We start from the raw sequence: 24,593 nt of genomic DNA, 5'->3' as shown, positions 1-24,593 counted from the left end.
TGCCACGGCATCAAGCCTTAGTAATAGACATGAACAAGGATGTTACCTCAGGAAATGGACAGATTTTTCTTGGCAAACTGAAATCCTTTTATTTGCCCCGTTTTGTCATGCAAGTTGTGAAACGTGTGGCCAATTAGTGACCTGATGGTCTTTGTAGACATGAATAATCAACTTAACACTAACTCGCATAGCTGACATTGGAACTCCAAGGAGTTGTTTGAAATTAAAAGAGCCTTGAAATTAGATCATGTTGCAGGCAAAATTGCAAGTCGTAATGGATTTCATGGTTTTCAACAGAGCTAATCCACTACAGGTGCTCGTTATAAACGTATACTGTACATCCGTTCTCAGACCTGGAAAACAAGTTTAAAAATTCTAGCACAGATCAGGTATCACACAGAATTTGTGCTTTATATCTGCAATATCTCTATTTTATATCATGCTCAAAGGTTTGAATATAAAAAAAGATGGTAAGATGGGAGAAAATGGGGGGCTAAGGTGCAGCGGCTTATGTATGAGTACAGTTTTTGCAAAAGTAAACTCTTGTGTGAGGTTAAAACTGAAATACAATAAAGTGGTAATAAACCAGTGCCTCAGACAATTGTGACACAGTTGATGCTTGGAGAATGCATAAAAAGAAGATCACTGTGGACTAAACAATCTCTCTTTATTCTCCATTCTGAACAACCATTTTAAAATGAACAGTCCTTACAGGTACCATTATTATAAAAGGCCAAAACATTTATTTCGTGTCGCTTCATATAGTAATAGAAAGGTTATATGAATTTCTAAATCCAATAATATGCTAATAATGAATACTTTCCAAATTACCCACTGTGTTGTATCTATCAGCCTCAAACACACAAAAAGATTCATTCATTTATCAGTTAATATCATATTTACGGTTCAGTATTTTTGCCATGCTGTCCAGCTTCACTGTCTATCTTCTAAATCAAGTCTCTTCTCTGCACTTTCATCTCACTTGTCATCTGTTTCTGTATATCTGTCTGGCACTCGCTATCCTCAAGTGGTTGCGTTTCACCTTCCTGAGTTACCGCTAAAGACATTGCAGTGGTTACAGCATTTAAGAAACCCTTGCTATGTTTGTGATGCCTTTCTTTTATCACTCAGGGATTTAACTGAATTCACAGGAACGTAAAAAGATGGCTTCTTTTCAGATTGCCTGGGTGACCTCAGTACTGAGACCCTCCACCATGTCTGAGACTATGTCAGGAACTTCCTGGACATCCTCACACACGTTCACGTCCTTTTTCAGTTCAAAGTCACTCTGCTCCTTGATAGGTGTCTCCTCTAGCTTTTCATTCCCATTAACACATCCCTCTGGATGTATGGCAGTAGCAGCGGTATTATCGCCGCACTCCCCATTCACTGCTGAAACTGCATCTGGCGCATCTGCTGTAACAGAAGGGCTCTCCAAATCTCCGTTTTCCATCTTGCTCTCCACCTCAGACTCTGAGATAGGCACCTCATCCACAGAGGCTTCAGCTGCCTTTTCAGATTCAGCAGTCATGTCGCTGGCTGAGACAGACTCAGAGATGACAATCTCAGGGACAGGTTCTGCTGCTTCAGTCTCAGCTGAGGCCTCGGAGCCAGCGGCTTCTGTTGAAATAGATTCCTCTTTTGGAGGCTGATTTTCGGTGGTGGCTATCTCCGCTGCAGCCTCCACAGTCTCAGGTTCACTAGCTGCTTTAGCAGCTGGTTCCTCTTCTTCAGGCTTCACTGCCGCAACCTCTTGCTCAGGTTCTGGCTCTGGTGACAGGTGTAGCTCTGGCTCTGTGGTTTGCTCTGGTTCAGGTTCTGGCTCAGGTGCTTCCACAGACTCTGGCTCGGGTTGCTGTTTTAGTTCAGGTTCTGGTACTAACTCTGGCTCTGCTGCAGTCTCTGTTGCTTGATCTGCGTCTTGCTTCGGCTCTACTTCAAGGGTTTGTTCTTGTGTGGTTTCTGAGTCTAGCACTAGCTCAGCTACTGGTTCTGGTTCAGAGACAGCAGCAGGCACTACTGTTTCTTCCACAGTGACTTCTGGCTCAGGAGTGGACTCTGGGATGGGTTCTGGCTGCTGCTCCTCAGGTACTGGCACTGATTCTACATCAGGTGCAGCTGCAGACTCAGGTTCAGGCTCCCCGTGCACAGGTTCCTCTGATGCCGGAGCATCGGATTCTTCTATTACTGTTGTAGCCACTGGCAGCTCTGCTGTTGCTTGTTCTTGTACTTCTATTACTGGAGCAGATTCCTTTGCAACAAGTTCCTCTATTTCTGGTCCTGGTTTCTCTGCTTCCTGCTCTACTGGAGCTGCCTCTTCTGCTAATGCAACTGGTTCTTCTACAGGAGCTGGTTTATCTGGTACTGCAGCTGGTAAATCTTCTACTGGTGCTGCTTCGTGTGCTGCAGGCATTTTCTCTTCTACAACACAAGCTGCTTCCACTGCTGCTGCAGCTGGTGCCTCTGCAACTGGAGCTGCTTCCACTGCTGCAGATTTCTGTTCTGAAGCAGCCTCCTTTGTAGCTCCAGGAGCTGGTTCCTCTAGAGGTGCAGATTTAGGTTCAGTCTCAGGTGCTGCTGGTGGCTCTGCTGCCACTGGAGCTGCTTCAACTGCTGCTACAGCTTTTTCCTCCACAGGAACTGGCTCTTCTGCTGTAGCAGCTGGTTGCTCTGTCACTGGAGCCTCTTTGGCTACTGCCGATTCCTGTTCTGGAGAAGCCTCCTCTTTAGCTGCAGAAGTTTGCTCTTCTGGAGGTGCAGATTTGGTCTCTTCAGAAGCTACCGCAGCTTCGATTACTGCTGCCACTGCTGCCACAGCAGTCTCCTCTACCACTTTGTCGTCCACAGCAGTCTCCTCTACCACTTTGTCGTCCACAGCTGTCGACTCCACTTCTGTGGGTGGGGCTCCATCTTCCACTTGAGCAGATTCTTTCGCACCAGCTTCAGCTGCAGGGGTCTCCTCTTTCTTTTCTTTGGGGTCACTCACATCATATCCTTTTCTTTTCTTGCTCAGTTTGCCTCCCATGATGTCTCCTAGGAACACATAAGACATTGTGTATTTTTGTCCTTTCTCTTTATCCATAGATGTTTAAACAATGGTCAACAAAAATCTGACATATACTGAAGTTTCCAATTCTGACCTACATATCAGGGAACATATCTAAAAGACAACTGTTGCCGCTGGTTGCTGGTGATAAACCAAGAGTATTCTTGATGTGAGGCAACAGCGCTGACCCCTGAACCAATCTAAGACATGTCTGTAGAGGTAGTTAAAGTTTAATCATGTGACCAATAAGTAGGTCCCATACAACTGTTCTTACTGTGGTTGCTCTCTTCTGTTAAAAATTATAAAAATTCCTTTAAAAAAAAAAAACAGATTATCAATATAGCTATGAATATCTGTCCTTACTTACACAAATCTGATACAGACTAATCAAACAACATTCAACCTAGTGGTAAAAATACAAGTATTGATTGCATTTTTATCTAAGAAATGTTGCGTGTCTTTGGCTTAGTTCCTACAAAAAGCGTTTTCACTTCAATATAGAGAAGTCTCATGTCTGGAGAAATTCAATAAGAAAGCTGCTCTCTGCCAAACATAGTTTGGCTGGAAAAGAAACATTAATGCATGGGAACCGTACTGAGGTCAACAAGCCCCACAGACTCTCTACCCTTTCAGGAATGTCTCCTGAGGCTCGGTGCCAAATGAGCCCATAAGTCAGAGTTAAAAATCTATGATGTACATGTACAACTCTTTCTCTCCCAGTATGAAAAACTAAAAAGTAGTTCATGCAATTGCTTCTTCAGCACACATTGAAAAACCACTGAAAGCCTTTCGTGACTCACATAATACATCTAAATTATTAAATTGGATCTTCTGAAAATCCATGCAAAATCGCCATGTCAAGATGACCCGTTCTTAATGGAGCAAATATGTACTACAGACACAAAGTTAACCTCACAACACTGTTGCTGCTGTAGAGGAAGTGTATAGTGCAATGATTGCCACATAATGCAGTAATGGCAGACTAAAGAACAGGAAGTGCAACCTTATTTTAAAGACTATTTCAGCAAATCTGAATGAATAAACTTGTCTGAATATGAAATATCAAAAAGAGAGTCCTTAAACACCATGCTTTTGCACTGGTGGTAGATTTGGCTGCATTATACCTGTCTCAAATGTTACATTCTCATCTTTTTAAGCGCTCAGATAGACCAACCATGCAACATGGGTTTCAACGTTATGTCCAAAATGCCACAAGCAGGACTTTTACCCTGTATGGCAATATGAGGGCACAGGTATGAACAATCTGGGAACTGTCCTTAGTGCTGCAGTGGGGCAATCAAGACAGGATGTGCCACAAACCTGACTGAAATAAACTGCACACACAGTCTAATAAGATACTCTAAAATAAATTATGTCTGATTTCATAGAGTGTATAATTGTATTTGACATAGTGCTTCTAAGTGACTATAGCCTACTTTTATTCATGTTATTCATTTTTCTTTCATTAGCATTCTTTCACTTAATTTTTCGCCATTCCTCTCTGGGTGTCTAAGGAATCAGTTTGAGCAGAAAAACGTTATATTTTAAGATGTTATTACTGTGATTTTATGTTTTACAGTGGCGTAAGACCAATGAACGTGGGATTCAAAAAGTAGACACGTTTCTTGACGGTTCTCTTTTTTTGGGGGGGGGAAGCATGCAAATGCAAATGGAGCCTCCGGCATGAACCGGCCTCGTAACAAAGGATGGGGACTCCTCACCAGTAGCTGTTCCCACTTGTGAGAGCAATGGACTAGGCAAAGTTGACAGAAAACACTGTCGCTGAGATGTAACATAATGTACACTGCGGCAAGTTTCTATACAGCGGAATTAAACTATACACCGGTCACGAACACTTGAGTGTCGAATGCTGTGGAGAGGTCTCCATCCCCCATTTCAACCCACCCACCGCTGCTTCCCTCAACTGCTCTGGGCTTTTCTTTTTTTTTTGTTCACGAGGATTTTGAAAATGTAGCCCAAAAGGAAACACGTGAAATCGAATCTTTGCTTCGACGACAAGTTTTGCTTCTACTTTATTCTAGGAGGTGTTTTTTTTTTTTTTTTTTTTTTTACTCCAATGGGTTACTTGACAGAAAGAAAAAAGGTTACTGCCCAAGACGCATGCACCAAACCGCTCATTCAAATACTGAATTAAGAAATAGCTAATAGATAAATAAAAAAAGGAAAACGTGCCTTAAACATACTGACTTTCTTACGGAGAAAATGCGTAAAAGGAGGAAAAGAAGGAGAGAGAACAGTAGGTAAATCAAAACTTTCTCTTTCTGTCTTTCTTTCTTTCTTTCTTTCTTTCTTTCTGTCTTTCTTTCGTTCTTTCTTTCTTTCTTTCTTTCTTTCTGCTAACATCACGTAAGTTATGCACAATGTAGTTTGAAAAGCAAAATACCACTGAAAGAAGAAGAAAAAAAAACATCATTTGACTTGACTGACCTGTACTTTTTTATATATAAGGAGGGATCTCTCGGGCTTCTTTTCCAGTCTCCGGGTGGATGCGATAATGGAGGTAACCCTTTGGAGTGACAGCTGCAGATTCCGCCCCTGCTCTCCGCTGCGCAGTGTGTTGTAACTGAGGAGTGCCCCTCGCAGTTTTCTGGACATCTGTCGCTATCACAGTCCAGCCAACCCCAAGATTGCTCTGTCTGCAAGCTACTCCCTCCCCAATCTTTAACCCCTCCTCTCCCTCACACACCCACCACAGCGCACATTTCCCTGTTGTACAGATTCATCTGGAGACCAATGGTGATTTTGTACGAACCACCGGTTTTTGCGCTTTTCAAAACACTTTTTTGTCACCTGCCCTCGGTTTGCCAGAGATACATTATTTGGGAAATAGCGTCAGTGGTCTCCCCGGGAGTATTGCAGCTATATAAATTATGCATAAGAGGCATTATGTCAGTGAAACCACTTGAGCACCATGCGCACACAAACACACACAGTCATTTGTCTCCGTGTAAATCCCTGTTGCCTGATATGTTTTTTTTTTCTTACTTTATTTATTAACAGGATAACATGCATGCTTGTTCTTAGTAGCATGATAAATAGTAAAAGGTCACATTGTGTTAATAGCTATGTGGGAAGCTTTAAAGGAATAGATTTTCATTTGGTTCAATTTGTTAGATATTCTTGAGGCGTTGTTTTTTTAATCATGAAATTGTGAACATACAGGAACAATCTGAGTATTGTTGTGTTATCTCATGCACATACTTTATACTTTATAAATTTACATAAGGTTGCCAGCCATATTGCAGAGAGGACTAAACGTTCACTGCAAAGTATTCTGAAGCATTTGCACCCCTTTGCTATTTGTCTTCTAGGTGTTAATGGGCCAAGTTGGATCAGGGTGAGACTTTATGAAATTCAACAACCAACCCTTCCAGATAATCATGTTGTCAACTTTGAAAATTTGATCCAAGATGAATGCCACTGGAGGCATTGGAAGATTGGGGTGTCTGAAAACCCCTGATCACTAACACATGTGTTGAGGAAATCTAATATTTCTGAAACAATATGTGCATGATTCTGTCAAAAAAGTTAAGTGCTAGTTGTTCTGAGCATACCGTATAATCTAATTTAAACTGTTGGAATGTACTTTCCTCAACAAAAAAAAAAGTCCAGTGAAAAGAGAGGAAAGATTGGGTTTGTTTCCCACCTTGTGGTTTCTTTCCATGAAACTGTAAGAAAGTGTTAGAATTTGCACAACAATTGGGCTGGCAGGATGATTAGATCACTCAAAACTGCCCACCCCGCTAGTCAATCACAAATGACTTGAAATGCAGCCAGACATGTGAGTTTTTCCATCTTTTCACTTAATCATTGGTGACTTTCACTGTCACTTAATCAGAAGAGGAGCTGTTAGTGGAGATTTAAAGGCAGGCTTTATAAAAGCTGGAAGTCTCTTAAAGTGTGTATTTTTTATAATTATTTATTTTAAACATAGGGAAAAAATCTGACAGAATTCACTGGATGCAATTTAGGACTCCGTTTCTTCAGGCGTGTTGTAGTTTTTTGATAAATACATTTTTCTGATATGTTTATAATGCATGAGTGAAAGGTGTTTTTCATTAATAAATACATCTCACACTCAGTGTTTAGAGATTAATAAGCGGACGGACAGCATTATTGAAGAGACAGCACCCTCTTCTGTTATAAAAGCTGACTGCACAACACGACGTTGTGTCTGTTGAAATGGAGAAAACCTGCCAAGCACTAAGATCACGATGGCACACAGTTCACACTTTATAACTAATAAGATACCATTTGAGTGTTTTATGGAAATGTGTTAGAAAGATAGAATATGTTTCTCATTTGTGAAATTTCCTTGGAAATATGCATGGGTTTCTGACGATGTTAACCTCAATACATCTTCCTCCATTACTCCAGAAATACAGACAACATTAAATCTTTGAATAAATAACTGTGCCCTTCATAGAAACATTTAAATTAAAGTAGTCTTTTATGGTGTATATTGATAAATGCATGTGTTGTTAAAAAGATTCTGCTAACTTCTTTTCCAGTTACACAAAGTTGTGTTTCTTTGCTGTTATAGGAAACAAGAAAATAGGATCCTTTTTGTTTGTTTTCCCTGCTGACAGCAGGGCTAAATAGTGACAAAGGGGCAGCAAAGGCTGACTTTCACATGATGCAAAAGCTCTGGAATGCACTCCCAGTCTAACCACCATCCCAGCCAACCACACTGCTCCACATAGACAAGACTCAAAGACATAAGGGTAAGCCTTGGAAATTCCCCAAAGGCAATGGTTAATGTCTAAAGATCATCTGTCTGCAGCTCCTGGTCCAGATGACCCCGAGTAACATGACGAAAGAAACAAAGAGAAGTAAAGAAACAGGTGCTTTAACACACTGTGGGCCTATAGCTCAACACCAGAATGAGTGTGTGCAGGAACGTGACAGACTGTGAGGCCTGTGTGCAGTTCCCAGTGAGAGAGAGATAGAAGGTAGTCTTTGGACAGATTGTTATTTTACAATACAATACAAAAACGAGAGTTAATTTAATAATGTTAAAAAAAACTTGCAATCTGTGTAAAATGATTAATGCATAGTAAGAACAGCACAACTCTTAAATAATGCCTGAAATAATCTACCAAAAATAACGGTAAATTTGGAGAACATAGTCAATAAAGGGTGTCGCAGATTAAAAGAATCAAGATTCAAAGTTTTTTATTGTTGTATGCACAGTATAAACATGTTTCCCAGTTTAATGATAAACTTACTTTGCTGTCTGCAAGAATGCCAGTCAAAGGAGTAAAATAAGCTATATACAGTCAAATAAAATGCTATATACAGTAAAAAAAATGCTATTTACAAAATACAAATAACAGAAGAAAAATGATAAATATATATACACTGAATAGTGCAAAAATCAATGTAAACAGGTTATTGGTTGTGCAATTTAGTAGCTGTTATGGAGTCTGATGGCAGTGGGGGAAAAGGAGTTCTTGAGCTTGGCGGTCCTGCATTTCACACTTATGTACCTATGGCCTGAGGGGAGAAGTGTGAACAGTCCATGTTGGGGGTGGGTGGGGTCTTTGATGATGGAGGCAGCTCTCCTGTGGACTCTGTGGTTGTGGATGCAGATACATAATGTAATTACATAATCCTCCCTGATAGCCTTGTTTATTTAGCAAAGTGAAGTGATGATTGTGCGTGCAGCATGTGTTTGCATGTGTTGCAGTCTGCGCTTTGGTTTTTAAAGGCACAGAACAAGTGAAAATGTCCACAGTGTTACGAATGGCCAAATGAACCAACGTTATGGATAGTTTCCCATCTATAGCAATGCATTTTATCAGCACGATGTTGCACTGGTAAACTGCATTGTTCCAGATGGGGTAGATTTTGACTGCATGGTCATTTAAGTGCACCAGTAAAGAATGACAGTAAGATGCTAACACCACGGCTTATCAGCTAGTACACTGCAATGAGAAGTCAAAATGCCTGCAACGAAAAAAAAAGGACTTTTTCAATAGTTTTCTCACTTTTTGCCTGGTATGCACCAGTTTAGAACTATCCCATTTGTCATAATGATATTTCTGTATTGAATTGCTTCTAATCAGTCAGAATAAATATAAAATATACACCAGAAACTGTAACGACTGTGAGGAAGAGATTTCCAACTTTTTCAAAAAGGCATAAATGGCACCCTCTACTGGAGGCTTAATATTTTACAACATCATTGAGAGAGTTAGCACATACGCTCATTTGTCAAAGCCCAGAATGCTACAAGAAAACATTGGTTATGATTTACTACAGTGTGGGAGACACGTCGACACGTGTTAATTGACTATAAACTCAAAGAGTGTGTAAGAATTCTGAGTAAATTGACTCAAGTATAAAAGTGATAAAACTGTATGCGAGCCACGAGGAAATAGATTAGATCACACTATTGTCCACCATCAGCTGGTAAACCTGCAATGACATCACTTATTGGGATGAAGCCAGAAGTAATGTTTGATAGTTTGACCTCATGTTCGAAGAATGAAAACGGCCCATCTGATAATACCAATACTCGTACAAAGCTATTAATATGATAACACTGTTATTTTTGTTTCTTATCATAATTATAAAATTAATTGACGGTAACTCGTTTTGATTAAAAAGGGCGGATGTACACGTTGGGTCCCAACGCGGCGTCGCAGTCAACGAATGTAACGTACCCTTGGCCACTTGGATGAAGGCGGTGCTAGTGGAGCCCAAGCTGTAGGGCCTTGCCTTTGTGAGTGTAGAAAGAGAAGATGGCTCCCGTTCTGGAGAAACAGCTCCCGGGCGCCGCCGGGTCGGGCGACAATAACAACGAAGACGAAGAAGGACAAAACCTCTGGTAAGTTCTGCTGCTCTTTTAACGACTTCATCCCAGCTGAGGACGCTGCAGGAATAGCACAGCCGCCATGGTTCTGCTTTGTCACTGCCGGTCGCTTGCTATCAAACACCGGCCCGGCTAGCAGGAGCGTTAGCTCTATCTGAAGCTGAGCGGTCAGTGTGCTAACGTTACTTCTGCTAGCAGATCAGCTAACGTCAGCTAACTGGGCATATGCCGATTTGCTATCGTTACATTTCAGTCAACAAGCTTAGACCACCCATTAGTGCGGCATTTTACGCAGTGTATATATATTTTTTTGGACTATTGTATTTCATGGGGCTTTGACAATGTCTGTAGAGGCAAGCGCTACATATTCAGATAGCTTCTTTATGAGGGACACAGCAAGCTAACAGGAACGTAAACGTTAACAAGCAAGTTTAACCGAAACATTAAAGTGTATAGAAAGTTAAAAGATGTCATTTCCTAATGTTGATCCCCAGGAGTCACACTGTAAAGAGTATCGACATGTACTATTCCATTAATTTAGATTACTTATATTCTAGGAACCGGACAGTGATGAATGATCATTTCCTGTTTTTTGTTGTCGTGGACTCATCTTTGGGCTAGCTCGAGGAATATTGCCACCAATAGAGTATGCAGCCTACAGCGTTATCTGGGCAATGACTGTTGTGATTACAGCTTACGTTCAGAGACTGGGAGCTGTCAGTGTGGGCCTCTTCACAACAATCTAATAATAATAATAATCTGTTATTTATGTCTTATCATTTCTTGTAGGTCCTCAATACTGAGCGAAGTTTCAACGAGGTCGAGTTCAAAGTTGCCATCTGGAAAAAACATCCTGGTATTTGGTGAGTATTGGCTGCACCACATCTGCGAAACACTACGCTTTCTGCAGTGTTTGTGATGGTCTACCCTGAAGGGATTTGAGGGCAAACACATAAAATATTCTGCTTTCTCAGCTTCTTTACCTTCCACGCTTTTTTGGACTAAAGTCATAATAAAAAGAATAATTGTGAGAAGTCCTTTGGGTGGAGTCGAGCTTATTTGCACGAGCCTCCCTGAACTGTTAGAAACTATGCTTTCTACCAGGAACACATGAATAAGACCTTAAAGTCCTCTTTGCATTTGAGGGTCTTAGTTTGTTTCAAGCTCTCCTCTACCCTGCCTGGAATAGGGAATATACACCCGGTGAGCTTGAAACCCTGCCAAGACGATGATAGTTTTTTTTTTTTTTTAAACGCATTGGGTAGGTCTGAATTGATTGATATTACTCTGCCAACTGTGACTTCTGATGATATATCTATTGACTGTCTTGCAGGTGAGGATGGATCGGGAAAAACGACACTCATGGCCAAACTTCAAGGAGCCGATCACAACAAGAAGGGGCGGGGACTGGAGTATCTTTACTTAAGTGTCCACGATGAAGACCGGGATGGTGAGTTTACCTGCTGCAGCTTGTCTCTGGTTGTATAACAGCATTGGTCTTTAAAAAAACATTTGTAAAACATGACTGTAAAACTGTTGTTGCATTGCATGTATTTAACTTAAATGATTGTATTTATTTTGCCACATAGACCTTACTCGCTGCAACGTGTGGATCCTGGATGGGGACTTATACCACAAAGGCCTTCTTAAGTTTGCTGCTACAGCTCAGTCGCTGCCTGACTGCTTAGCTGTTTTTGTCGCGGACATGTCCCGGCCCTGGACCATTATGGAGTCGTTGCAGAAGTGGGCCAGTGTACTACGTGACCATGTGGACAAGCTCAAGATTCCTCCAGAAGACATGAGAGAAATGGAGCAGAGGAGTAAGTAATGACTTGATATACTTCTGTATGAATAACTTTCAGTTAGTCGAGTAAAGTCCACCCTTAATTATGGAAACGCTGATGGAAAGTCTTTTCTTTTTTTTAAATGTTTTTCTGCTGCATTTATCTGGACAATACTCATTGCTGGTTGCACAGTTGACCAACAGAAAGTGAAAGTCATTAAAGCAGACTGAAGGTAGATATAAGGTGGTGATTTGCTACAAAGTGGCACTTTTCTTTTCAATGCAAACAGTACAGACATACATTTTGTTCAGCTCTCTGTGTGAGGAGATCAAACTGCCAAGAGTAAAGGTGCCTGAAGCATCCCAGGGTGGCAAGCAATGTGAGTCTTGCATAATGAGAGCGATCGTCACTGCTGACTATCGCTACCAGGGGAAGAAAGGAGAGCGTGGTTAGCACGTAGCATGGAAGGCGAGCGCTGTATAACATTACACATTGTCATGGATGATTCGAGGTCATCATCAGAGAGGCCCGTGATCCTCAGCTGTGCGCTCTTGGCTGGAGGCGAGTTCTGCAGAGCAATGAGTGTGATGCACTCAGATGTTGTTCTCCTGATAATTTTAGAACTGGTCATCTCACTTATGAACTGTTCTTTTGTGTTTGGAGAGATTGTTGCTTTTCAGACTACTTGGTTCAGCCTGCAGGGTTTTGTAAAATGTTCTGGATATGCTTCTAAAGTTTGCCTGCTGCTCTTGCTCTTAAGCCTGTAAGGATTCCTTGCAGAAGGGAGAGCTTTTAATGAATGCAAGGGAATTGTACTTTACATGTTTAGAATGTTTAAAAAAAAAACACGCAGAACAAGTAACATGTGTTAGCAAGTCTTCTCTAGTCTTCAGGAAAATGTGCTAAAAGTAAGAGGAAGCCGTTTACCAAAAGTTGGCAAAAGTAGGTGTTATAATGACTTTGAATTGGTCTTATTTGAAACTTGCTTTATTGGTCTCATTCCCTCACATAAGCTGTGTGAGGAAAGTGCCGTTCAGTTGAACCAACAAAGTGCATTAGAATAGGAAATGCTGCATGTTCCTTGTACATCACATCTTGTAATGTCCATTAAAAAAAGTGGTAGTCATGTTGTCTGCACAGAAGAAATGACTTGAGTCTTCATAAGTTTTATTTGAAATCTTTAGGTCGGCTTTCTACAACGAGTCCTCTGCTTTTTCTCTTTGTCAAAACCATGTCACCTTACCCACTCACATGGTCGGATTTCTAGTTGAGTTGAGGCATCTCACCCAGATAAAGGATCTCTCAGAATGCCCATTGTGATGTATGTAGCGCATTGTTGAGAGCTAGTCAGATTACATAGTGGTTGAGAGACAGGCTAACAGCCTGGAAGTGTGTGTGTGTGTGTGAATGGCTTTTGTCCAGGGTGTCTTGCAGGAGTCTTGCATCATGCCTCCCTTCCAATAGAGCTATGGCGACTGGAAAGGAAGTTAACATAGTTGGTCCAAATTCAGTCAGTGGGCTGGACATTCTGTCTGCTGTGGTGCTGGAACTAAAAGTAGGTTGGCTGTCTGGAGACGTCCTTAGTCAAATTACAGGATCAACATGCTGCCGCTGGTCCGCATGTCACAAGCAGAAATATTTCACTCTGTGACGTCTTGGTGGTGACGATACAGGGATTACATTAGCAACAGTATTTGGGGACGGTCTGTAAACAAACATGCTGGTTGTTTTTCTCTGAGCTAGCATCATTTACAAGTTAACAGTTTGACTTGTCTCTCAGTAGCCAGCAGATTAGTTAGTTATTTTACATGTACTTAATGGAAAAAGCCATTCTTTTTTCAGAGTTCAAGTTGAGCTTTGAACTTTTAGATCCATCCTGAAGGGAAATTTGTGGAATTTTGACTGAAATATGGCCTATTTTCGTGTAAAGTATTGGAGTTGCAGTTTCAGAGCATTAATTGGAGTGTAATTTATTTAAAGTAAGCTGAGTACAGATGCGTTTTGGCCTTACCTTTGTTTGTAGAACAGATAAGTCGGTCTTGATGGGGCAAAGTCTGCCTGGCTTTGTCACTTTCATTGGGTGACAGTTTGACAAAAGCCAAAACGTTTCCGCATCTAGATAAAAAACGATTCAGTCCATGCGCACGATCCTCTGCTCCTTCCAGGTTTTTCCTTCATCACTGTTGAGGTGGAAACTGGGGACCGTGATGAAAAGTCAGTGCTGACGGTGATACTGGCGGGGTGTTTATCACACTTACCCGTCTTTTTAAGCCATCAAAAGGACACATTTCCTCTGATAAATTAGTCAGTAACATGAGCATTATGTATTTTTTAAGTGTTTTTTGTTTAACGAATAGCCTTGTTGTTTTTTACATGTACATCCAACATAACTTCATGTTTCTGAGTGAGAGGGACTAAACGGTCTTGGTGTCCACTGAAGATCAGATATCTTCTGCATACAGCCTGATGTGGCTCATACTTTATTTACAAATCTTGTTGACAGTGTTAAATAGGCTTGTAATTGCTATCCCTGTGTCGCAATGTACATACTTCAGCTTTTTATGCATATTCTCTGGATTTGTGTAATCCTATATTCCAAGAAGGGTTCTCTTTTGATTAGCTATAACACCAGTTCTTGCCCCATATACAAAATCCCAAGTCTGAAAATAAAAGGTTTGACTAAAAACGACAAGCCAATCTGGCTTTTTGGGCTGTTCCCCAACTGCATTCTCAAAGCTCCCAAGGAAGTAGGCCAAAGCTTCCTGCTCACAAACCCCAACCCCCTGCCCCCAAGGTCTCACAGCAGCTTTGAAAACGTCTGGACGGCAGGGCCTCCACCACAGGAAAGTCAGGAAATCCATTTATTTAGCTTTTAGGCTTTTCGCCGTAGGTGTGTTACATAACTGTGGAAATGTAACGTCTTTTTTTAATCTGCAGTGGGACTAGCTCAACACGGCAGTGACTTCTTCTCACTTACATTTAGATTCGGGAGGTCGTGGGAGAGGAAGCGGTTAAAGGTCACTGTGAATTGGGAGGCTGCTGCCTGGTTAATTGACATCTCGCGTGTGGGGTGACTTTACGATGGAATGTCAGGGACACGGTTTGGAGTTGTGCACAGTTAGAACTGCACTACAAAGGCAGGTTTGAAGTTCTTGTGCATAAGGATCTGTGAGAGTTGCAGAACATGTAGCAAAGACAGCGTCCACGTCAAAAATTGTATATCAGCACGACACGTGGGCAGAGACAGATTAAGCTTGGCGTTCTGGTCATGTTGTACATGGTTTTGGTCAGCATCTGTGCTATTTATATGAAGATGCAGATTTGCTCAAATCTTCCTGAGAACTGTTTATTCAAATTTTAATTTGTGGCTGCTTGAACTGAACAAGATAATCATTAAATATGCACTTTGATGTATATTTTGAAAGAAGAATACCAATTAAAATACAAATAGTTTTCTACTGTGTCTGGCACAGTCAATAGAAAGTCACTGATACTTCATTTACACTGTGCTTTCATTAATCCTATACTTGTTTTTTTCTTTCTTGTCTTTCAGTGGTAAAAGCTTTCCAGGAGTACACAGAACCAGAGGATGCCACCCCATCCTCCCCACGACGAGCCCCGACATCGGGAGAGGATGAAGCCATCGTGCTTCCACTTGGGGAAAACACACTCACACACAACTTGGGCATTCCGGTGCTAGTAGTTTGCACAAAGGTAAAACACTTTTCCAAGTCCTAATGTTGTTGCTGCAAGCTTTCACCAATCTGTCCAAGCTTTTCAAAAATGGCTGTCTCAGGGGTAGGATGGTTCCCACGTTCTCTGACCTTGTACTGCATCCTGGGTTTAGCAACATTAAAAAAAAAAAAAAATTTGAGGAATGTGGTCTGTATGTGTACGTACCTGTAGATCAGGGAAGAGGCATCCGATACCAAGTAGTGGCTCACAAATTTGGAGATGTGTTCTTACCAGTTGTCAGCTGAAGGACTTAGGATTATATCTCTCCCCAGACTCTTGTGAATTCCAGGTGTAAACAGCCTCTTCATAGCCCCCTTTTTAACATGTTGCGGCTTATTGGTGGAAAAAAACAAACAAACATATATATATATATATCCTCCTTTACCCGCCACTGCTCCTCTTTGGTAATTCACATATTCAAATTTAAAAAACTTAATTGTCTCCGGGGGGTAAGTAAAGGAGACACGTAGAGCAGACATAGAATACAAGACATTCAGTGTCACCTGTTAGTGGCGAGCTCTGTGATGGTCGCACGTCTCTGTTATCACCTCCCTTGCAAGACGTTACGCTAGTTGACGTTTAAAGCCCCGTGCTTTCATTATCTATAGATCTTCTGACATAACTTTTACACTCGGAGCCCTTTGAGCTGGGCAAAGAACCCTTCGTTAATACCCCGACAGCTGCACTCATTGCTGATTCCCAACAAGAGCCCGTCCAACCTTCCCATCACATATTTGTGTTAACTTTTATGTGTACTTTTTTAGGCGGGGTTTTTGTGAGGCAGTGGCCCCTGACCAAATGCTGCCATTATATTTGCTTGTTAAACCTTTCAGCTAAAATTAGTGCCGAAAAGCTCTCAACAGAGTGTCACATGCTAACTGTGACTGGAAAATGGAAATTTTCAAATGGTCGATGCCAGTTTCTTGCCCTTGTTTGAAAAAATAAAATCATCATATCATCTCTGCAATAGATTTTATTTTCCTTCCTGTGTCTGGTACTCCCACCCGCTTCCCCTCTAAAGCTCAGTCGTCTCTACCAAGATTCACCCAAAGGCGAGTGTACAACCCAGAAATAGTAGCCACCGGGTAGATTAATGCCAGAAACAGCAGTGAGACAGTTGGTCTGTTTTTCTCTCTGTTCTGTTCAAAAAAAAAAATTCTCAAATGATTTATTTATTCATTTTCTATAGGGAGAATTGTATTTGGAAGATAAAAATCCTTGATGGTTAGTGTGCTGATTAACGCTGTACTCGTGACACTCCCATTTGATCTGGTGTACTTTATTGTCTCTGTCGCTTACAATAACAATTTCTCCATTTCTTTAACTTTGGTTCTTTCAGTGTGACGCAATTGGTGTACTAGAGAAGGAGCATGACTTCAGAGACGAGCACTTCGATTTCATTCAGTCCTACATCAGGCGATTTTGCTTAAAATGTATCCTTTTAACGCGCAATTTAGAGGGGTCCATGTATTTTTTTTCTTAACATGGAGTGTTTCAAGAGAAACTGACTTTTTTTTTTTTTTTCCTTCAATGACCCTTTTATTATAACCCCCCCCTCATCTATACGATTATTCCAGCCATTACCACCCTAACTAAATGAAACAGATGGAGCTGGCCTGATCTATACTTCAGTCAAAGAGGAGAAGAACCTGGATCCGCTTTACAAATATATAGTACACAAGATGTACGACTTTAAGTTCGTCACGCCTGCCTTAGTGGTGGAGAAAGATGCAGTGTTCATGTAAGTGAGACTACAGTTAAGCAAATTCCTTTCTTTTGAATTTTTTTAATTCTCCAGCAAAATATCGCACTTGTTTGTTGCACCCATTGCTCTCCTTCTTTTGTTTTAGTCCATCTGGATGGGATAATGAGAAGAAAATTGGGATTTTGCATGAAAACCTCACAACAGTCAGACCAGAAGATCCATTTGAAGATTTTATCACAAAACCTCCCGTACGAAAGGTATGGAAGGCCTGGATGGTTGTCACGGCAACATTACTGCAGCAAAGTATGAGTTTATTACATTACATTTGACTTTCCCCTCTGGTCTTCAGTTGGTTCATGACAAGGAGATAAACGCAGAGGATGAACAGGTTTTCCTGATGAAGCAACAGGTAAATGTCGGCCTCTCTTCTGTTTCAGATCCACGCCGCTGACATTATTAGTGTCTAGGCCTAATTCTTTATCTCAAATGAACTAAACTATCACCTCCTGATCAAACCGCATAACAATGAAGTGCAGATCTGATGGTAATCACGGTTATTTTGTCATTATCAATATATAGTCGAGAGAGACCCATTAAACAAATTTTTACGTAGCATTTGTACTGGTGGATGTCTGAAACTATCACATTACTGCTGACACTAGCTTTACTTCTTATGTGGACGAGTGAATCAAAAAAAGGTCTCTTCCAAGTCCCCTCCACTAATAGGCCTCCTCTCTTCTGTATCTTACACACAACGCACAGGCTCCCACACTGAGATTAACTGTGTGACTGAATATATGTTCCTGGGAATGTAAGTCGCAGAGATCAAATAACCTGTTGTTGAATGCACTTCACTTTTAGTCTTTCTGTTTTTGCAGTCTTTGTTGGCGAAGCAGCCAGCCACCCCGACAAGAGGAGCGACGGTAAGAGTCTTTAAGGTTCCTTAAATGTGGGAACTGTCTTCTTTTTATCTTATTTAAGGGACGATCGAAACCGTTTTGTTTGTTTCAGGAGTCTCCAGGACGGACAACCTCGGGGTCTCCCAGGCCTGCCGGTCGAGCCGGCCAACCAACCATCACCAGCAGCTCACCGATGGCTGCGGTCAAAAAGCCCGACCCCAACATGAAAGGTCAGGGAGGCGATTTTCATACCCCATCATTAAAAGTCATGCTCTGCAAGCTAGTTTCACCGGTTTCACTAAAGGTTTCAAATGTAGAATTTGACCCTTTTTGATCAGAAAGAAAATGGTAATTTGATCATTGTCATTTATCTTGGATTGTTGCACTATAATTTGAAGTTTTCTTTCTGTTGTGCTGTACTGCCCCCAAGAGGGAACCACTAGAATAATTCCCTCAACATTTCTTTTTTTTTTATCATGAAATGCAGGGAGGACCAAGTGCAATTTAACACGGTTTAGTAAAAAAGAAAGTTATGTCTGTTAACCTTGATGTACGCTGGTTTTCATTTTCCCATCTTTTTGTAAAGTTAAAAGGTTTTTAAGTTTTTTTTTTTTTTTGTTTGTTTGTTTTTTTTTGTTCTCACAGCAACTTTTGATTAAATTTCAGTTTAGTAGATTGAGACGTGACTTGGTTCGGGGGAACATGGGGTGATTATTTATGACCAATGCAACAGAAGAAAGATGAGAAGCTTTCAGATGCTGCTAATCTGGAGTCATTTCATGTTAAACATTACAGTAACATGACCTACTGATCAGTAGTCTTAGTTTTGAGAAGACAACTAAGTAATTTAAATGTGGTGGACCAGAAATCAAGATTTTAATAATGCAAAAGTATTGCCTCTGCAGGAGGAGCTGCGAATGAGGGAGTGCTGGCTAACTTCTTCAACAGTCTGCTGAGTAAAAAGACCGGTTCCCCAGGAAGCCCAGGATCTGGAGCAGTTGGAGCAGGAGTGCAGGGGTCCGCCAAGAAAACAGGTACAGCCCCAACAGGCTAGCAGCTGTCATTTTATCAAAGCAGCCAGAAATAGTTTTGCCACCACACCAAAATGATGACTTTGATGTGATACCTGCCAAAGTATTCTGATACTTGACCTGTGTAATCAGGAACAGTAGAAATAATGCATCGATGACAGCTGAAAACTGAGAGGTGTTCTTGGCATTAGCTCGCGTTGTGTCCACAGCACTGTCAAGGCTGCCGTCACATGTGGGAGTGCAACAAAGCTAGAGATGGCCGCTTGATCCTGGAGTTTAAATAGTTAGCCAAAACAAGACCCAATGCCCAAGGATCAGCTGGCAGGTGTATTTTTCATGTTGCCCATCGTCAGTGCGAGACGCTGGAGCAACAGAGAGGGGGTCTAAATGAAGAGAGAAACAAGAGTCACTGTCAAATGAGCAAATATTATCACGTCAGCTTACGTTTATATCACGGTGTTTGTCACCTTGGCCAGCAAACTCTACAAAATATGACTTAACAAAGAAAATCTTAATCATGCCTCATCAGACGATGTAGGAGACGAGCATTATACTTGTACTTGAGGGCAGGGCATGACGTAATGTTGCGTATCGCATTTGCCAACCTGTCGCTCTTGGAAATCGTTTGTAGAAGTTTGTCTGCCAGATACTTTGCCAAGTCGTTGGCGTTCGCTCTGTGGGTGGTGGAGTTTGCAAACATCCTTCACAAACTTAGGCTTAGGTCCTTAGGCTTTCTTTGCAGTTGGCTGGGTTAGTGAAATAGTTCCACGTTTCTCTTTGCTCAACGGCCTTATCCACAATCTGTAGATGGCGGGCAACGGCACTGAGATGTTTAGTCTTGCTCCGTCGCTGTGACGACAGGGAAGCTGAAGCAAGCATTGAGCGGGAGGGCATGCCAGCTGTGCCCACAGGGAGTGGAAGCTCCGTGCCGATCAAACACACACGTCCTGCTGTGGCGCGCACGCCCTCGCTCAATGAAAAAGAATCTCTTATAAAAACACAATTGACGCTGAAGGAGCGGAACCAGTCAAGTGGAAAATGGCACACTTTTTAATCGAAGGGTATGACTCTAATTTTCTGGTAACCAAGCAACACTAGACACCAAGTAATTGTTCTTGGACTGGCCGCATGGAGAAAACTAGTTGGAAGCAAGGACATTTGTTCTTAGACGCTGTGGAAGAGTTTGCTGTCTGGAGTTTTATCTCTACAGCCTGATTAGGACGGTAAAAAGCAGGTGGAAAAGAAAAGGCGTCTGCTTTGACTGAACTTCTGACAGCTGGGGAAACTTGTGACAGGCCTGTATGCTCTGAAACCACACGCATGGAAACTAATAACTTTCACACCATGTCACGCCCCACTGCTCAGCTTAACTAATTAACATGTTTTTTTTTTGTTTTTTGAGTAACCTCTGCTGTTATTGACATAATAGGTTCATATTTTCATCTCCAGCACATTTGTCCTTTGCTTTGTTATATCTGATGTAACAAAGTAATACTCGGATCACGGGATACTTCCAGCTGAAGAAGTCATTGCATGACTCATCTGTGCCTGACAGCACTGACATGTACTTTGTTAGCAACCCTGAAACCCAGCAGAGGGGATGATGCATGTGTCCATGTTCCTTTGTCTGATGAGTTTTGCATGCGTGTTAAACGTGGCAGCAAGCTGCCAATCACCAGCATGGGCGCACGCCGCCACCCAACCACCCGCTTACCGGCCATAGGAAACTGTTATTTCTGAGCACACGCAGAAGCTACAGGAGATTACTTTTGGGCTTTGTCTCCTGTTTCCTTTTCCAAGGGCAGAAGCCGGGTTTGACTGACGTGCAGGCTGAGTTGGACAGGATGACTCGCAAACAGGACTCCGTGGTTTCAGCTAACAACATACCGCCGACAGAGAACGAAGCGTGAAGGCAACGCAAGCAGCTGCATCGTCCACTGCGTTAATACTCTGGAAAAATATATGTACATGTGAGCATAGACAAAAATCGACCAAATTCCCAACGCCTATATCAGTCAGCACACAGTGGTTAATCCCAACGAGTTTCAGAAGCTATCAGATGTTTTAGGTGAGATGGGAGGAGAGAGCTAACAGAGATGTTAATGAGATGAAGTGCTGAAGGCTTGGCTTAATTTCTGTCCTCTCTTCCACTGTAAATGTTATTTTGTGAGGGATGTCAGTTCATGGAAATGTGTGCACACTCCCAGGCAGCCAGCCTGATGCACTGGGCTGCAGCCCTCCCCCCCCCTCAGTTTCTGGGGTGAAACACTCTCTCCTTTTGAGTTTCAAGAGTGGTAACATACTGGTCCTGTGGCCTCTGGCTTAGCTTATCTCATGGAAGGAATTTGGTTATGATTGGAAAGGTATTTAAACATTAAATATTGAGAAAAGTAATTAAAATACTTGCAAACGTATGTAGTATTTAAAAGAAAAAACTGTTGGATATGATACTGATGTATTTATACAAAGGTCCTCCTTTTTATTTTATTTTGTGCACCATCTCTTGGTTTAAGGAAACAATTATCTGTATCACGCAATATGTTAAAAAGCCACTGACATCATGACACTAATATGACATGTCCTGATAGCTGATATCATATCATTTGCCCCAGTCATCTCGAAGGATTCTGTAAATATAGACACACACAAGAAAAAAAAATATTCAGGTTAACTTGATTTTTGTATAAACTGCATTTCTGTCCAAATTGTGAAAATGGCTTCTTTGACTAAATGAGACTGGTTGGGATTTGACAGGCTTGGAGGTGGCATCAAAATTGCTTCTTTAGCTACAGGTGTGTATATTTAGGGAGGGGGTCGGGCAGCATCTTTCCTACTATAACTCCTAAGTGCCTCGCACAGTTAGCTGTTTGTGTCATAGTAGAGGTGCTTGTCTACATTAGAGGAAATGCACTGTAGCACCACCGGTTAAAATGTTTTTTTTTGTTAATTTCTCGTCATCCAAATAATTTATTTTGTTTTACATTTTTATCAATGTACAACAAAGCCTGTGGTCTGTTGTTATTATTATTATTTTTTTTTCCAGGAATACGATTTCTGTGGCCCGGTTGATGGGGTTTAATAGATCCAATGCCTTTCATACAGAAACTACGTGATAAAAGTTTTTCTCTTTTTTGGCCCCAGACCCACTGTAGTTAAAACCACTCGTTTGCAGCCTAAACACACACACAATTCTTTGCTGTGTCTTGAACAAAATAAGAACTTGTATCCTTCAGTGTTCGACAGCACTTTCCTCCTTTGGTTTCACATGTTTTATCAACACTGTACTTTGCATGTCTGTTAAAACATTCCCGGTTTCTACATGAAGTAGCTGTAGAAACGCGTCCCTGTAGGAAATTTGTTTGTCCAGTCGGCTCTTTTTATCGCTTTAGTGCCCATTTAAAATGACAGCCTTTGCCTTCAGTGTACAGCGTGTCACACAAGGCGCCCTTGCCTTCACGGGAAAGCTCCTAATTTGTGTGTCTTTAAGGGGTTGCTTGATTGTCTTATGTCCTTTTTGTTATTTTAAACTGCAACAGTTACACTGTACCATATCAAATACTCTGTAATATTTCAAGTCTGATGACAGCGTAATCACGATGAATGAAGTGTAAACTGTCATTCTTAAGTCAGTATGCAAGGCCCTACTTAATCCTATGGATAATGTACTCTGTAGAGAGTCGATGACGAGCGCGAGGAGAGCAGCTATTTGCTATTCAGACGATGGCAAAAAGGAAAAAAAATAAACTGGTGTGAATTGGAACACAGAACCAAAGATGCATATTAGTTGCTATTTTCTGCTTTTGTGTTATTATCATTTTTTTTTTTAATCTTCCATAAGATTAACCAGTGGCCATCTTTTTTTTTTTTTTTTTTCTCCCCCCCCCCCCCTCTCTTACATGGAGCCCTTGCATTCCACACATAAGACCTGCCTTTAAATGCTAATGGGACCCTGCGAAATGGCAAGAAACGGCTTAGTCCACTCAAGAATGTCTGGAGTTTCAGCCGACAGAGGGGAAAAAAACCAAAACAGAATCTCGTTGCAGTGGGTTTATTGGGAATTTTGTAAAGTGGTCTGGAAATGCATCGCCAACAGGGTTAAACATCACTTTTCTGTAAGGGAAAATGAGTACAGCCAGCTTCATGCGTTGTCACAACGATGCTGCTTAACTATTCTGCATATGCTTTGATCAAAATTGAAACGCTTACTCTTTTAATGTCATTTCATGTTTTTGCCCTATGGTCAGCCGAAGAGGATGAAGCACAATTTCTGAGCAGCCAGAAGCAGTTGAAGCATGTTGAAATAAGCACTTTTTCTTTGGACACTCATAAGTTCCCAGTTTGATACAGAATGCTTTATTGTTTTTTGTCTTTCCCTTTTTGCAACATTTACTAATGAGAAAAAGACACAACTTGAGAATTTTTTTTTTTTTTTTTTAAAGCTTCTGTATTAACAGCTGAGCTTAAGGTGATGCCCCTAGTGGTCATCTGCAGAATAACCTCTTTTTGTTGGCGACATTGTACATTTAATGTCAACCTTCTAATGATCCCTGTCAGTACTCTTTTCCTCTGGATGCTTTCAGGACATCTTAAAGTAGGCAAGCCAAATAAAGTCTCTGTCAAGTTTATTCTTTTCGCTCACCTATTGCCCCTTGCTTGTGTTTACATTCAAATTAAGCATGTTTTTGTCAAGTTATGGTTTTGCCTTATTAAACTTGAATACTTTGAAACGCCACCCAAACCTGACTGTCAGAAACCTGACAGGTTGGAATCTGTGCTCTAACTTGACTCTAAGCTAATTTGTGTTGACACACCCATGCTTGTTGAATTCGGCAGTAGTTGAGTGACATGGAGTGCTTCCATGCTGCTCGGTGTCAGAGTTGCACTCACTTTTTTTTTGTAAAGGTTGAATGTTGCTCCCAATACTTATAAGTTTGTACTTAAATATCAGTTGAAAGCAAATGCCTCTTCGCGCCCTGACTGAAATGCCTCCAGCCACAATTGACAGTCCACATTTGTATGAGACTTTGAGCTTCTGCTTACAATCCTTTTGTATTCAGGATATCAAGACATTTTAAGCACATGGTTGGCTGCATTTTTTGTGTTCTGGGTTATTTCAGAGGTTTGATTGTATGTCTTTAACACAATTGTGTAGCCTCTAAGCTGCCATGTGGATTCTAGCTTCTTACGCCGACAAAGATAAGGAAAATGTTTATCAGACCCCTGGCTTCAATAAAACCAAGAATCCAAACTTTTGTGGAGTGTTTTTTTATTTTTCATCATTGTCTGTTTTTATTTATTTATTTAGTTTTATTTCAAGGGTGGGGACACATTGACATTTTTCAACTTTCAAGTCATTAAATTAGACTGAAACCTGACGTGGCCAAACCTGTTTGTGCCCTCTATACTTAAAAAAGCATTTTATTGAGCTGACCTGTTCTAAGGCCCATATTTTGTAATGGTGATTTGGAGCATTTGAGCAAGATCTTTTAATCTGGATAACAAAAAAAAAATTAAAGGATTTTTGATAAAGGATTTGTGGGTGAAACACTCCTGGG

The 24,593-nt window shown here is 41.2% G+C and overlaps 2 protein-coding genes across 4 annotated transcripts; one reads left to right on the top strand and one right to left on the bottom strand.

The window, feature by feature from the left end:
- Positions 1–648: 648 nt before the first annotated feature.
- Positions 649–5,676, bottom strand: LOC140302016 (uncharacterized). 2 transcript variants are annotated; one of them, XM_072380748.1, is made up of 2 exons: positions 5,491–5,676; positions 649–3,033 (listed from the first exon to the last, which is right to left on the bottom strand). In XM_072380748.1, the coding sequence occupies exons 1-2, from the start codon at positions 5,660–5,662 to the stop codon at positions 1,175–1,177; spliced, it is 2,031 nt and encodes a 676-aa protein (XP_072236849.1). In that variant the 5' UTR covers positions 5,663–5,676; the 3' UTR covers positions 649–1,174. The 2 variants fall into 2 exon arrangements, with proteins under 2 accessions (XP_072236849.1, XP_072236850.1); XM_072380749.1 differs by having other exon boundaries at positions 5,495–5,583.
- A 4,051-nt stretch (positions 5,677–9,727) lies between these two features.
- dync1li2 (dynein, cytoplasmic 1, light intermediate chain 2) lies at positions 9,728–24,286 on the top strand. Of its 2 annotated transcripts, none has more exons than XM_072380747.1 (13): positions 9,728–9,899; positions 10,674–10,747; positions 11,218–11,334; positions 11,474–11,704; positions 15,222–15,382; positions 16,743–16,836; positions 17,009–17,144; positions 17,254–17,365; positions 17,458–17,517; positions 17,987–18,031; positions 18,120–18,237; positions 18,913–19,041; positions 20,844–24,286. In XM_072380747.1, exons 1-13 carry the CDS (start codon positions 9,814–9,816, stop codon positions 20,858–20,860), a joined length of 1,380 nt encoding a protein of 459 aa, XP_072236848.1. In that variant the 5' UTR covers positions 9,728–9,813; the 3' UTR covers positions 20,861–24,286. The 2 variants fall into 2 exon arrangements, with proteins under 2 accessions (XP_072236848.1, XP_072236847.1); XM_072380746.1 differs by having other exon boundaries at positions 9,729–9,899; positions 20,839–24,286.
- Positions 24,287–24,593: the final 307 nt, after the last annotated feature.

Source organism: Leuresthes tenuis, unplaced genomic scaffold, assembly GCF_036924035.1.
Source record: "Leuresthes tenuis unplaced genomic scaffold, fLeuTen1.0.hap1 SCAF_2, whole genome shotgun sequence".
Classification (NCBI taxonomy): domain Eukaryota; kingdom Metazoa; phylum Chordata; class Actinopteri; order Atheriniformes; family Atherinopsidae; genus Leuresthes; species Leuresthes tenuis.
The sequence above is the reverse complement of the archived record's forward strand: the minus strand, read 5'-3'. Positions and strand labels throughout refer to the sequence as shown.